The 16,039-nt window shown below is 40.4% G+C and overlaps 1 protein-coding gene across 2 annotated transcripts in view; it reads right to left on the bottom strand.

The window, feature by feature from the left end:
* Window positions 1-16,039, bottom strand: part of Gtf2h1 (general transcription factor IIH subunit 1) — a 29,369-nt gene that overhangs the window by 1,587 nt on the left and 11,743 nt on the right. For both annotated transcript variants that reach the window (XM_026784355.1, XM_005357837.3), the window contains exons 4-14: window positions 15,855-16,017; window positions 13,809-13,902; window positions 12,417-12,566; window positions 12,208-12,287; window positions 9,138-9,265; window positions 8,937-9,024; window positions 7,363-7,451; window positions 5,594-5,711; window positions 4,455-4,545; window positions 3,904-4,019; window positions 1,474-1,566 (exon numbers count right to left, since the gene is read on the bottom strand). In XM_026784355.1, the coding sequence (XP_026640156.1) occupies window positions 1,474-1,566; window positions 3,904-4,019; window positions 4,455-4,545; window positions 5,594-5,711; window positions 7,363-7,451; window positions 8,937-9,024; window positions 9,138-9,265; window positions 12,208-12,287; window positions 12,417-12,566; window positions 13,809-13,902; window positions 15,855-16,017 (1,210 nt within the window). The remainder of the gene's footprint in view (window positions 1-1,473; window positions 1,567-3,903; window positions 4,020-4,454; window positions 4,546-5,593; window positions 5,712-7,362; window positions 7,452-8,936; window positions 9,025-9,137; window positions 9,266-12,207; window positions 12,288-12,416; window positions 12,567-13,808; window positions 13,903-15,854; window positions 16,018-16,039) is intronic.

Raw genomic sequence — 16,039 nt, 5'->3', positions numbered from 1 at the left:
AAAAAAAAAAAAAAAGGCAGTGGCAATACTTTTTCTAAGACATGGTCTCACTGTGGGAAGCTCAGGCTGGCCTGCAGGCACCATTCTTCATCCCTGACTCAACACTCATCTTTATACTCCTTTGAAGGGTTCTGCCTCCACGGGTCTAACAAGTCACATCAAACATCACACCAACTCTTGAGGTTAGAAAGCCTTGGAATGTGTTTCTGTAAAGGTGTTGAGTGTTCAAGTGGTTAGGTTTATCATTCTAGGAGGAGGGGGACAGTTGGGGTCCTAAGTCCTTTTAGCAGTCAGTGACCGATCTAAAATAGAGATTTAAGTTTGCCCCCACCCTGGCTGAAGTGCAAGGCAGCGCAGAGCAGTGCTTGCCTAGGATGTGTAAAGTACAGATTCAATCTTTAGCAACTCTCACCTCTAGTCCCATTTTGAAGGAGAGAGAAGGATGTGTCATTATCTCTGTCTACAATATGTAACAGCTCCTTTCTCTCAACAGGTAGTAGGGGCTTTACAACAACAGTGAGATGCGTTCCACATCCTACTCTATGACTACACATGGCCCGAGAATCCTCAACATGGTGCTGCAAACAGAATCAACTGAGGTGGCACAGAGGGCAGTGCACCTGCTTAGTGTTCTTGGCCTGTTGTAAGACACTTAAGGCTTACTGGGGAAAATATTAAGTGATGAAGATTTTGCAAAATCACATTTCTGATCATCCTAATTATTGAAATGCTTGATGTTATGTTGTACAAACCATTTCTCACCAAATCAGTATCTCTTGAAGGGATCTCTTCTTCATCTGTTCTACTTTTCCTTGGGAACAACGCTAAAGACCTTGTGCAAAAAAACGTGCTCAATCACTGGCCTTCATTGCTGTAAAGCACCATTCAGGGCAGCTGAGCTTCCTGTCATCAACAGTGTCTATCCTTCATTAGCAGGTTTGTGAATGCTACTTGGTTTTCCCAAATTAGTAACAGATTTTTAGGATTATACACTTAGTAAATCTATCAAGAAAAATAAGGAAGGCTTGGTGGTTAAAGGCACTTGGAGCCAAGCTTAACAATCCGGGTTTGATCCCCACGTCCCACTTAGTCTGGAGAGACCTGACTCTGCAAAATGTCTTCTGAGTGTGGCACACACACCCCTCTGTCCTGCCCAACACTATATAAAACAAAACAAAATGAAAAAAAATAAAAAAAACCCCAACAACATTGGGATGATTCTTATCAATGCTGAAAGGAGGCACTGATAACGTACAAACTGTATAGGGCAGTCAATATTTTCACTAAATGACAAGTACTTTTTTTTTTTGAGACAGGGTCTCTTACTATGTAGTCCACACTAGTTTAAATACATTTTGAATACACGACACATTTTTAAATTAAAAATAGTATACTGAGCAAAGAAAACAATGAAGCCACTTAAACAAAAGCAAAGTTAATTTCATCATTCAATACAAAAGGCAGAACACTTACATTTGTGCTTAAATACTGCCTCCGAATCTTTTCTTGGAATGGGCAGAGCTTTGTAACTTGGAACCGTTCCAAATTACTCTTCATTTTCACTACCTAAAAAAGACGAGAAACAATGAATTATAGAGAAATTGCAAAGAACCTGTAGGAACCAAGAGAAAAATGTTATCTTCTAAGAAGGTGACTTCTGTTAAATATAAACATTTATATTTCACTACTCATCATTTTTTTTATTTTAAATATTTAATGACAGGCCCTGGGCCTCAGTCATCTTTAACAATAACGTCTATAATTCACATGCCACACATTTAGTCATGTGTGCATCAACACGTGCAGAGAAGCAGTTTTTACTATTTTAAAATTTCTCTTTAGCCAATTTTCTTGGTAGATATTTGAGCCATTTCTACTTTTTGAGTCTTACATGGTGGCACTGGAACATTTCTCTAGGTAAATATTTATTCACATTTTAATTTCTTTAATGTAAATTTTTATTATTTCTCTTAAATGTTTTTAAAATTTTATTTTATGTATGAATATTTTGCCTGAATGTATGGCTATGCACCCTGTGTGTACCTGGTCCCCTCAGAGGAAGGCATCTACTGGAACTGGAATTACAGATGGTTGTGAGCCACCATGGGTGCTGGGAACCAAACTTGGATCTCTGCAACTTCTCTCGAGATCCTTCTCTCAACTGCTGAGTTGTTTCTCCAGTCCCATCTTTAAGGCAAATTTTTAAACAATGAATTCTAAGTCAAAGAATGCTTATAACTGTGGAAAACAGACTCTTCTCTTAGCAATTCAGTACTAGTAACCACACCAAATGTTTTACTTACTTAGTAAATTATTAGGAGAAATGTTCTTTTACTGAAATCTGAGTGAGTCTGAGCTACATGGCTCCATTGCTCTCTGGTAAAGGATCATCTTGCACATGGCTACGAAAACTGCTACTAAGCTCAGCTGTCAGCACTCTTCCTTCCCCATCCACTTTGGTGGTGCAGGGAATCAAATTTGGGGTTGCATACCTACTAAACAAGGGCTGAATGCTCAGTCTTTTGTTCTTATTTAGTCTCAATATGGAGCTCTTCTTTTTTTTTTTTTTAAATATAGGGTCTCCTTATATTCTACTGGTTGGCTTGAACTTCCCAGGTAGACCAGGCTATCTTCAAATTCTGAATTCTGGGATTAAAGGCATTCCCAGCTGGAGTCAAGATCTTGAACTCAAGATTTTATCTCCTCTGACTCAATGCTGGGATTACAGGTATGCATCATGTCTGGCTATCAGTTGGGTACTGTCTATTAGGTCTGCTGCCTATTGTTTTTATTAAGTAATTAAACCTTAAAAAATATTTATTTATTTGTTATGTATACAGTATTTTATCTGTATGTACGCCTGCTGGCCAGAAGACAACACCAAACCTTATTACAGATGGTTGTGAGTCACCATGTGGTTGCTGGGAATTGAACTCAGGACCTCTGGAAGAGCAGGCAATGCTCTTAACCGCTGAGCCATCTCTCCAGCCCCAAGTAATTAATTTTTTGACAGGATCTTACTGTGTAGCTCTGGCTGGCCTGGAACTCCCTGCCTGCCTCAGCCTCCCAAGTGCTGGAATTAAAGGCGTGCACCAGCATGCCATGCCTGCCCCTTCTAATCCATTGTTTATAAAAGTTTAAAACCAAAACCAAAACGTTTTCCCTTTCTTCTTTTGCTGCTGACTGAGCCCTATGTCTCAAGCATACTTAAAGCACATGCTCTACCACTGAGCCACCACCTGTCCCATCTTCCCCTTAATGTCTGCCCAAAGAGCAGTTTATACAGGACACTTAGTATTACCACAATACAACAAATATTTCCTTGTTAACTGCTTTTTAATAGGCAACAAGGGAATTTAGGATGTAGTTTACTGGTAAAACACTTATGTAGCATGAGTGAGTCTTTGGGGTTTACCTTAGCAGTACGAAAAGAAAAAGCAAAACAAAACAAAAAAACAAAAAGGAAAAAGGAGTACTGTTGATGAGTCTTTTTTTTTTTTTGGTTTTTCGAGACAGGGTTTCTCTGTGGCTTTGGAGCCTGTCCTGGAACTAGCTTTATAGACCAGGCTGGTCTCGAACTCACAGAGATCCGCCTGCCTCTGCCTCCCGAGTGCTGGGATTAAAGGCATAAGCCACCGCCGCCTGGCCTTTGATGTCAGTCTTTAGTTTTAATTTTATCAATACTAAATGTACCAAATACATAGTGACCTGTGCTGAGTGTCTATTCTCCAATTATGTATGGTCTGGAGGTAGGTGCTCAGAGTTCTGTAACTGCTGTGGCTCAGTTTCCTAACCTATGGCATGGGTATTGAGTCTAACAGTTGTACTACTCTGGCACACAGTAACTTATGTTTAGCTCTGTTATTACCACAGTAGTTGGCTGTATTTACAATCGGTTCTAACCTTTTCTTCTAGGAATGGTGTATTAACAGGAAAGCAGGACCAGAAATGCCGCAGAAGTTCTCCAACAGCCACGTACAAGTGTTTCAGTTCAGACTGAATATCGTTTGGCACCATCTCTGCAACAGGAAGAAGAGGTCCTAGGGCAACAGCACTTCTGCAGTCCTAAAACTCTAGGTGCTGAGCATACAGTTCAGCAGTGTAGAGCATGCAGAGCATGTCTGGGTTATCACCCAAAACCCACTCCCATACACCCACTTACTCTTAGCAAAATAGCCCAGTTCTTTAAAGAAAAGCCAATACAGCACTGGTGAGGTGGCTCAGTGAATAAAAACACTTACTGCCAAGCCTGGTGACCTGAGCTCAGGACCTACATGATGGAGAGAACTGACTCTGTAAGCTGTCCTGACCTCCACATGTGTCAACACTCAGACAACCTCTCTACTCCCAATAAAGAAACTTAGCAGTCAATTAAAGAAAAGGCAAGCCATCACACGCTTACATTTCCTTAGTACTAAACAAGGGAAGAAGGGGAGAAGGGGCCCAGAACATACGGTTTACGGCTTGCTGTGTCCCTCCCTGCATAAGTGCTCCTCCAGGTGACAGGGCTGCGATGGTGCTGCTAGCAGCACTGCTTGAGAGAACCTGAAAGAAATGAATTAGAAGCTGACTTAGCATCCTTTTGGAATCCCCCCCCCCCCAAAAAAAAGAGGGTTTCTCTGTGTTATCTTTGGCTGTGCTGAACTCACTTTGTAGCTCAGGCTGGCCTTGAACTCAGAGACCCACCTGCCTCTGCCTCCCAAAGGTGTGCACCAGCATGCCCAGCTCGGCATTTGTCTTATAGCAGTTTTATTCCTATGCAAACATGTTATGAACCAGAGTGAAACACTTTTTTGACACTAGAAATGGTCTGTGTAGAAAACCCCACATACCAGGAATACAGTAGATCCCTTAGCAGAATCTTTGAAAAAAATTGATTTTACTACTACTTTTTATATATGTGTATGTGTGTGTCTGTGTGTGTGCCATTGGCATCCAGAAAAGAGTATCAGATCCCATGGAGCTGAGTTACAAGTGGCTGTGAGAGTTAACCACTGTGGGTTATGGGAGCTAGATGTTGAGTCCTTTGAAACAAGAGTAGCATATACTACTAGTCTCTGAACTACATAACTATCTTTCTGGCCTTCACAATTTTTGATTTTTGAGGTTTTAGTTTCTGATAGTCAACTATGGTCTGACAAAATTAAATAGGTGACACCAAGATAGCTCAGTTTGTAAAGGTGCTTGCTGGCAAGTTTGACAACCAGAGCTTAATCCCAGGACCCATATGGTGGAGAGAACTGACTACCCCAGGTTGCCCTGTATGCTTCGAGCTACTTATGCAACTGCTTTGCCGACCCCCCTTTTTTTTGAGACTGGGTTTCTTTGTGTAGCTTTGGCTGTCCTGGAACTCACTCTGTAGACCAGGTTTTCCTGGAACTCACAGAGATCCACCTGCTTCTGCCTCCCCAGTGCTGGGATTAAAGGTGTATACCGTCAGGCCCCCTCAGTTTCCTAACTGAAAAGGGCCTCATGCAACCCAGTAGAAAAACAAATAAACAAATGTTCTGTTACACAGCTCACTCCAGTTGTGCTTATAATGTGGGGTAGCAGCTACAAGAATTCTGGCTTTCAAACAGTAAAAGTCACCTACCTGAGTTAAGTTGGGTGTATAAGCTTCCATTTCTTGTCTAATACTTTGAAAAGAATTAATAATGTCCTGACTTGTTGCATACTGTAATGACTGAATTGGAGTAGGACCATGATAATACCTGGAGGTTAGCACAGGAGAAATAACCGATTAAACATAGAAAAGGTGTTCAATATCAGTCTTTCAAATATTTTAGCATCAACAAAACATTCATTCCCCATGGCAAAAACTGATATCACACTTGAAAAATTTAAAGTTACTAATTTCTTTTTAAAATAATTTTACTGTTATTATTTTAGTTAATATGTATGTTATGTGGTGGTAGGCAGGTAGGCGCATGTGAGTGCAGGTGCCTGTGGAGACCAGAGGTGTTGGATCCCCTGGAGGTGGAGTTACAGGTGGTTGGAAGCCACCTGATATGGGTGTTGGGAACAAACTGGAGTCCTCCGTTAAGAACAACATGTGTTCTTCACCATGAAGTGATCTCTCCAGCCCTTATAATTTAATTTCTATAAAAGGCAGTAAGAAAAAAAAATAGCATGAAGATCCAAAATTTGAGCCTGTGAAGTGGCTCAGAGGGTAAAGGTACCTGCTAAGTCTGACGACTTGAGCTGGGTCCCAAGTGAAAAGAGGAAACAGATCCCAAGCTGTTGTGACTTCTACACATTTGCTGTGACATTCACACATAATGACTTCCACACTTCTGTGACACACATACATATATACCAATAAGTGTAATAATAGTTTTCTTGCTGGGCAGTGGTGGTGTATGTCTTTAATCCCAGCACTCGGGAGGCAGAGGTAGGCGGATCTCTGAGTTTGAGGCCATCCTGGTCTTCGGAATGAGTTCCAGGACAGGCTCCAAAGCTACAGAAAAACCCTGTCTCAAAAAACTAAAAACAAAAAGACAACAACAAAAAAATTACTTCTTGGCTTTAATCATTTAGAATGCATTTCGGGTAGTTATACACACACGCACATCTTTTTTTCTTTTTCTTTCTTTTTTTAGATTTATTTATTTATTTATTTATTTATTTATTTATTTATTTATTTATTTATTTATTTATTTATTATGTATGCAGTGTTTTGCCTGGGTGTATGCTTGTACACCAGAAAAGGGCACCAGATCTCATTGCAGATGGTTGTGAGCTACCATGTGGTTGCTGGAAATTGAACTCAGGACCTCTGGAAGAGTAGTCAGTGCTCTTAACCTCCGAGCCATCTCTCCAGCACCCCCCCCACCACCACCACCTTTTTGGTTTTTCAAGACAGGGTGTATTTGTATAGCTCTGCCTGTCCTGGACCTTGCTTTGTTGACCAGACTGGCCTAGAACTCACTGAGACCAGCCTGCCTCTACCTCCCAAGTACTGGGATTAAAGACATGTGCTACCACCAGCTATGTTTTTTTTTAATGACCCATTTTATGAATGTCTTGCCTGCATGTATGTCTGCACACCACATGTGTCTGGTATGATTAGAGGTCAGAAGCGAGTCAGATCTCCTGGAACTGGAGTTCCAGATGAGTCTTACTAGTCCAGGCTGGCCTTCAATTTGCTGCACAGCCAAAGGTATCTTTGAACTACTGCTCCTCCTACTTCCTCCCTCTTGCTGAGGTCACAGGTACGTACAATCATACCCAGTTCACAAAGTAAACATTCAAAAAGAAAACTGTATACTGTACTTTTATAGCAGCCTAACTGACTTTAGACTTTCAGAGTACATTCTGTATTGACTATTACGTAAGTGTTTCACTTCTATCAGCCAAACTGACCTGTCTGACTTCTTGAGATTCAGTGCAATTGTTTTCACAGAATTGTTGTTTCCCAAGTCTTCATATTCAATGGACTCCTGTAACTTCGCCTACAATTGACAAGGTATTTTTAATTTTGTCAGAAACTGACTAAAAACTAAAATTAAGCCGAGAAATGAAAAAGGAAGCCTCCCCACCACGGAGCTAGAAATGGCTAAGCTGGTGTTCTTACCAATAATAAACATGAAGTACTGTGATGTGCCCGTATCCACCCCATTCCCCTAAGACAGGGTTACTCTGTGTAGCCCTGTCTGTCCTGGAACTCACACTGTAGACCAGGCTGGCCTAGAACTCCCTGAGATCAGCCTACCCCTGCCTCCCAAGCCCTGGAATTAAAGGCATGCAACACCGTCAAGCCATATTGGGTATAACTAAGACAGTTCCTCTGTGTATCCCTGGCTGGTTTCAAATTTAACCAGATCCACCTGCCTTTGCCTCCTGAGTGCTGATATCAAAGCGGTGCATCACCATACCTGGCCTTTAAAAAATGCGTATGAGTGATATGTAGTATATGATATATAGACTTTGATCCTATCTCAGTCTGCTAAAGGTTGGGATTACGGGTGTACTTATTATATCTGGTGCTATCAGCTCTTTTTGAAGCAATACAGACATTCTCCATTTTGAACTAGGCCATACATATCCTACTATAATAAGTTGAAAATATTGCTAAGTTGAAAATGTGTTTAAAATCCTGATAAGGCTATCATAAAAATCAGTAATCGTAACATGGGGGCTCATCTATATGCCCCTTTTTTTGGTGCCGAGGAATCAAATCCAGTATCTTGTGACTCTTAGTAAATTCTTTACCACTACGTTATGCCTCAGCCCCATTAATTCTAACAACGTTACAACGGTCGCATATACCTCATCTGTATGAATATGCTAAAGACATCACTTTTAGCTTTTGTCTCGACTGCAGTCCTGTGTTAGGTATTTCTATCTAAATCTTTGCACACTGCTCCCATCTTTTCCATAAATGTGTGGAATAGGAGAGTATAAACCTTTAAACTTCTCATGTGTACTGCTTAACTGGTCTCTAACTATCCTTTCTGTAAACAGGAGAAGGGACTTAGAATGCAATGAGATAATGCAATGAAATAATGAGCTACTTTGATCCACAATTCCTCTAATATTTCAAGGTTAAAAACCTTCGAGAGAATGTTTTTAACCTTGAAATACTAGTTTAATGTTAGGAACAATTAACTTTCTTTGCAAACAAACACATGAAACTTTCTATCTACTGTTTTTGTTGAAAAATTTCCCCCAGAAAACAGAATCACACACATACACCACAATTTATATGTACACACAGGGAAGGAAAAATTGAATAAAAACTACTGATCAGAACTGAGTCAATGGAAAGTTTGCTGGTTAAGCCAACACTGAGTTTTATAATGTTCTGCAAGTGATGGTAATGCCTCTTCTTGGTTAAAATCAAAACCAGCCTTAGGAAATAATAAGCAATATAAAGAATTTAGATACTTATACCCAGAGAAATGCAATCCCCAAATGGCCTAACTTGATGTCCATACCCTTTTGACTGCTGGCTGAAAGCAGTCTGCATCTCCAGAATTTCCATCTATGCTGCTGGGCTCACCATTCTGTCCATTTTGTGCTTGTCTTAAAAACAAATGGAAAACAAGCTCATGTTAAAATTGCTGAACTGAACACTACCACCATTTCACCTGGTTATCCTGAAAAGGTCAGTGACAGTCTCTACATGTATACTTAACTGTTTCCTGAGACCAGCAGCCAGGACCATAGCACTGTGGTGGTTAAACCTTTTGATGATGGCAGCATTACTATTTTCCTTTATGGATTTGGAATTGGAAGTAGATGGCAAAGAGCAAATGCCATAACCCTGTGAGAAACAAGTAAATACCAAAATAAAAATTTGACTTATTATGGAATACACAATTGCATAGCTAGATATGGAGTACACACTTACAATCCCAGTGTTGGGACACAGAAAAAAGTGAAATCCTGGGACTTGTTTGCCATTCAGCACATACCACCCATTGAGAGATCTGGTCTAGACTATCAGATCCTAAGTAATATCCCGGCACAATTATACTCTTGGTCTCATAGTGGCACAAGTATTATATGGGTAGTTAACTGTTTTCTGCTTGGATTCCAGGCTTGATCCACATTCACAGGCAACAACTCATGCTTGATACAGAAGACCTAATCAAAAGTTGGTGGCTAGAGAAATCACAGGCGCAAAGCAGTGAACCGCTACTATTTATTTTCTGAATGTCTCATGTCTACATCCATATATTGACAGTGCCAGATTCATCAAATTAACCTCAAAACAAAACCTCCCTACAAAATGCCCAACAACAACCAAAACCACCACCACCAAAAACCTCCCAAAGTCCAAAAAAAAAAAAAAAGCCAGGTTTGATAGAGAATGTCTTTAATCTGGCCCTCAGGAGCCAGGGGCAGGTGGATCTCTTAAATTCAAGGCCAGCCTGGGCTATAGAGAAATGCTGTCTTTAAAACCACCAGAATCTTAAAGGAAAAAAAAACAAAACCTGAAATCACAGTATAATTACATCATTTCCCACTTCCCCTTTTACCCCCTCCCCCAACTTCCCATCTAGCCCTTCTTGCTCTCTTCCAAATTCATGACCTCTTTGTTCATTAATTTTGTTTTTCGGAGACAAGGTTTCTCTGTGTAACAGCCCTGGCTGTCCTGGAACTAGATGTGTAGATCAGACTGGCCTCCCAAGTGCTGGATTAAAGGGTGTATCACTACCATGAGATCCATTAATCCTCATATATACATGTCGAAGCTTCTTACTATAGTGAGTGGCGGTTATGAGGTGGAAGTGCTGAAAATAAGGGATGGTAGAGAGCTTGCGTTAAATGAATAATTTATTTCCCACCCTCTACGGCTCAGGAAACACTGTGGAAGAAGGGCACAAGGAATGGAGGATGGAGTGGCATGTGGCAAAAAGGCATCTTCTGGATATGATGCCACCATTGCACCCATTTCAGCCATTGCACAAGACTTGCATAAAATTGGGCATAATATTTATCACAGGCGGGGATAAGCCCATGACTATTGGCATTTGTCTATGGGGAAAGGAGTGTCATTTTTCTCAGTAGTGCAGTTACTGAAAAGCTGCCTATGCTTCAGTAAATAAACTACCATGGTCATGAAAGAAACCCTGACAAAACTCAGTGGGTCACAAACATACAAAAGACATGAAAGTAGAAGACTTATTGGGAAATTTCATCAGGAGAGGGGAACAGCAGGGGTATTGGAGTGAACGTGACTAAAATTCATCATGTTCATGCACACAACGATCTAAAGAAACAGAAAATGAAGAGATGCATGGAAGCTAAGGAACAATGGCTGTCCTGTCCCTGTATACACACGTACATAAACACATACAGGCTCGAAATGAACAAACAAGAAGATGCAGATTCAACTCCCGGTTTTATTATATTTTCTAGCTGTTAGTCAGGGCATGTGATCAACTTTCTAAGGTCTAACTACAATCAGTCCCAACCCCTGCAGTTATCCATATCACCTTTACTGTTTTCTTCACAATTTTTCATTTGACAACTGCCACTCAATCTGTTCTCAGCAAAATGTAGCTGCCCTGAGACAGCCTACTCTTGCTCAGTGGCCTTCCCTAGCACATGGTATAATTTTTTTGTAATTATTTGATAAATTATTAAACCCTGTAAGCCAGCCAGTTTGTTAAGGTTAGGAAATAAAGGAGCTATGAGGGAACATGATCAGCATTACTGGAGGGGAGGTGGTTCAAGTCACTACCTAAGCAAATGCTAATGCTTTTTAAATAAAACACGGAAGAGCCAAGAACAGGTCCATGAGGATCATCAAAGGTTTGTTTCATTCTGAATGTGAAATACCTAAGCAGAGGAACCAGACAGAGTACTCAATGGTTAAGGGCATTTGTAAAGGGTACAGGCCCAGTTCCCAGAACCCACATAGCAACTCACAACCATCTGTAACTTCAGTTCCAGGGTATTGGATGCCCTCTTTTCGCACTCATGGGCACCTTACCTGCATGTACATGGCACCCATTCAAACAAGCAGGTAGGCAAACTAAATTTTTTTTTCATAAAAATTTAAATAAATACCAATCTTACAGTTGAGTAAATGATTTGGCACCTTTGGAGTTAGATCATTACATAATTAGTATTCACAAAAATGAGCAGGAGGCCTGGAGTCATGACCGTATGGGTTAATACCAATAGAGGCTGGCAGATAAGCAAATAGATGTATGCTTGTTTACTAGAACAATGGGGGTGAGTTCAGTTTCTGGAGAACTGCTCATGGAGAAAGCTTAAAAATTATTTCTAAAAAGGTTAAGCAATTCACAGAGAACTGAGCTCTTTAAGGTAATTTTAACTTCTTAAAGCATGTGTGTATGATCTATGTGTGTGGTGAGCACGGGTGCTCACGTGGAAGTCACAGGACAACTTTTGTGAGTTGGTTCTCTCCTCCCACAGTGGGATCTGGGGCTCAAACTCAGGAGGTCAGCCTTGTGAAACAAGTACTTTCGCCCCACTGAGTTAACTCATTGGTAGCCTAAGACAATTTTAATGGCAAACAGCAGTACCAAAAAGTCCCCGCCCCACTTAAAAAAAAAAAAGGATGGAGACTCAAACTCAGGGCTTGTTGCATACTGAAAAGCACTTCTGACATGTTAACAGTACTCCTTTTATTTTAGGGTATTACAAGTGGATTATCTAATTTAGGGCATATTTAAAACAGAAACACTGAAAACCAAGAGAAGATTATTTTGTCTCTTTATTACTTCTTACCTCATCTAACGATTTATCTTCCAAAGCTGTCAAATCTAGCATTGGGTTTTTTACTCCTAATGAAACCATTGTTTTTAATCCTAGAAAAATCAATGAAAACACAGGTTTAAAGCTCATCTTTCTCAGATATATTTAAAAGATATTATTAGTAGGTCTAAGAGTCAAGAATGGCGAGGTTGAGTGTCAAGGGGCCAGAGAGAGACGCTTACCCTTTTCATCTATTTTGGCACATTCTGCAAAGAGATCCTTTGATCCTGTATTTAGTCGGTCCCTGTGAAAATAATGAGACTGGAAAAAACGTGTCCAGAACTCCTTTTCCGTCATGTTGTGTGGTACAGTTTCTGCATATTTCATTTTTACTGTGGGGAGGAAAAAAAAAACCCCACATAAGATCTTATATAATGAGTTCCTATTTCTTAAGAACCTTTCAACTTAAGAACTGGATAAATACTAAAAGTTTTCATGACACTCATATACTACAGGATTATAAATATGGAATAAAATTTAATAGATCTAGGTGAGGTACCATCTATGAATCTTTACAAACTATAGACATCATTTACAAACATTTTTTTCAATAGCATACTTGGAAATCAGACCTCACTAATACAAGAAAATGTTAGTTGGTGGAGAATGGAACTTTTAATACTCATGGCACTACCAGTTCAGCTCTCCTGGAAGCTTCCAGTTTAGTTATCAGTGTTTAGAATCACTGCCATTTACTGTTTAGGTCACCCTAGAGCAAACTGTTTTCTTTGTACATTAGTTCCTTATTAGAACCTACTTCATAGTATATTTATGATGATTAAATATATACACAAAGGGAACACTAAAGTCTGTGCTAATATTCTAGAACAGTGGTTCCCAACTTGTGGGTCATGATTCCTTTGGGGGCTGTATATCAGATATTTACATTACAATTCATGACAGTAGCAAAATTACAATTATAAAGTAGCAACGAAATAATTTTATGGTTGGAGGTCACCACATGAGTAACTAACTGTATTAAAGGGTTGCAGCATTAAGAAAGTTGAACTACTGTCCTAGAAATGGCAAGCAGCCATCGCTGGGTAGGTAAGACCAGACAGTATCTGACTCAAGGAATACTGTTTAGGAGTAACTGAGAAAGCCGTGGCTCTCATTCTTGGCTGCGTATCACAAGCCATCAGGGCTGGGGTCAAGGCACAAGTGAGGGGATGAGCTGGGAGTGGGGCAGAACAGCACACTTACTGTTATCTGCAGCATTCACTTACTCCAGCTGTGCTGAAGGCTAAAGAGCCCCTGATAGGCTTTTCATTTCTACAAATAGAATTCATCTAAACAATTCCTTTAATCATCTAAAGTTAAAATCAGTAACTGGGCTGGGCAGGACTTGGAAGGCAGAGGCAGGCAGATCTCTGTGGGTTCACGGCCAGCCTGGTCTACAAAGTGAGTTCCAGGACAGCCAGGGCTGTTACACAGAGAAACCCTGTCTTGAAAAAACAAAAACAACCAAAATCCCAAACAAACCAACAAACAAAAAACAAAAACAACAACAAAAAAAACCAAAACCAAACCAAACTAAACCCAAACCAACTCCCCCAAAACTTGAGTCATCTTACCTGCTGGGTAGGTCCTAAATATAGATTCAATGATATCAGAAGTTAAATTATATCTCAAACCATTACAGCCATCTGTTTGGGGCCGGACATCAGCCTAAAACAAAGACCACAAATATAGGTACTTACATACATTTGTTAGATATTCACAGAGTATATCTAAGCTCCCAAAGGATAATACAGAGGTGAAACAGACTTGTGAGCAAACTGTAGACAGAGCAAGCCCCATACACCAACTCTATACATAGGACAGGGCTTAAACAAGCCTGGACTTGTTTGTCAGATTCCAGGACACTTGTAAGCCTGCTTCTTTGTAAGTCTGAAATGGTTAAACAGACATGTTCAACAGTGGCCAACATCGAGATCTAGTCTGTGGATAGCTGCCAAAGCCTCTGTGAACCTTGGCTAGTAGTTAAATGGACACTGGCTAACTGGTTTCCTTAGGAAAGGATCTATGAATCTGACTCACCGCTAATCCCCCAGAAACATACTAAATACATGTAACAGCTACTCATAGTTTTTAGTTTGTCTGCTGAGACAGGGATTCTTTGGAACCAGCTTGGGCTGGAACTCTCTAAATAGTCCACGTTGGCCTCGACCTCAAGATCCTCCTACCTCTGCCTCCCAAGTGCAGGGATTACAGGTACACACATTCCTGGCTTCCTATTCATATTCTTGTTAATGAGTAAATATTGATCTCATCCTTTTCCTATAAAAAAAAAGACCCATTTCTTAATTGAAAAGATAATGCAGCCCTAATTTTCATATTAGATAGGTTTCATGGTCATTTTTCCAAATGATTGCAGTCTCTGTACATTTAAGTCTGTATTATGAGTGAAATACAGCAATCATTTTACAAAAGTACCAGAGCTGGGTGTGGTGACACACGTCTGTAATCTTACTTCTCTAGAAGCAAAGGCAGGAAGATCGACTCAAGTTTGAGGCCAGCCAGGGCTATACAGTAAGATCTTACCTCTTACTGTATAAAATACCATTGACAACAAAATTTCCTTTGTCTTTGAACCAGGACTCACTATGTAACTGCTCTGGAACTCATACAGACCAGACTTCCTTGAACTCAGAAATCTACCTGCCACCTGACTCGTGTGCTGGGATTAAAGGCATTTGCCCTTACACCTAGAGACAATAAAATTTTCACCAATTTACTTCAAAGAAAATGCCAAAATTTTCAAGAGAAACTGCTTTTTTGGCTTGGAAAGATGACTCAGAGGGTAAAGTCCAGGAAGATTGAGTATCAATGGCCAGAACAAACTAAGATAAATTGGATGCCGCAGGGCATGTGTCATCCCTGTACTGCTACAGAAAAATAGAAGGGGGAAACAGGAAAAACTCTGAAGCGATTGAGCCAGGACACCTGGCAGATGCAGGAAAAAACAAACCCCGAAACCCACAGAGACTTGGTTCAAACAAGCAGAAGTAAGGACCAACACCTAAAGCTATCCTCTGATCTCCATATGCACACTAAGGCACACATGTGCCTGTATTTATACACCCCCCCCCCAACCCCAGAGGATTTTCCCTCTTTTTGTTGAGACATTTTCTCACATAATTGAGTGGGGGTCTGAATGAGAGGCTCTCTAAGTCTCAGACATATGAATATTCGGTTCCCAGTTAGCAGCTGTTTGAGAGTATGATTAGGAGGTATGGCCTTGCTGGACCAAGTATTTTACTGCGGTTGGGCTTTGAGGTTTCAAAAGTTTCACACCAATCCCAGAGATGTAAGCTTTCAGGCCCTGTTCTGGTAGCCTGCTGTCACACCTTTGCTCATTCATCATAGACTCTAACTCTCTGTAACTGAAAGCTCCATTTAATTCTTTTATAAGCTGCCTTGGTCATAGTGTTTTATTACAGTTATAGAAAAATATTAATATATTGAGACTGTTCTTCAACCACCGATCCTCCTGCCTCTACCTCCTAAGTGTTGGTATTACAGATACGTTCCTCCAACCCCTAAATGTCCCTATTATAAAAATGCTGGAGTTTTCCTATTCCTAGTTTTCCCTTCAGAAATCTAGAAAGGTCACATACCAGAAATGCTGCAGAAATGCCAACATCCTGCTTGTAACTGGATGTAGAACTATCTGTTGCATTCACATTTAAACGATTGGCCCAGAATTCCTCAGCACTGATTACTTGGCTCATAACAAGGTCTTTATAGAGCTGGAATAAAACTGGATCTTCTTGGAGCATTCTGGTGATAGATATAGTAAATG

Source organism: Microtus ochrogaster, chromosome 22 (assembly GCF_000317375.1).
Source record: "Microtus ochrogaster isolate Prairie Vole_2 chromosome 22, MicOch1.0, whole genome shotgun sequence".
NCBI lineage: Eukaryota > Metazoa > Chordata > Mammalia > Rodentia > Cricetidae > Microtus > Microtus ochrogaster.
This window is presented reverse-complemented; position numbering and strand designations above follow the sequence as displayed.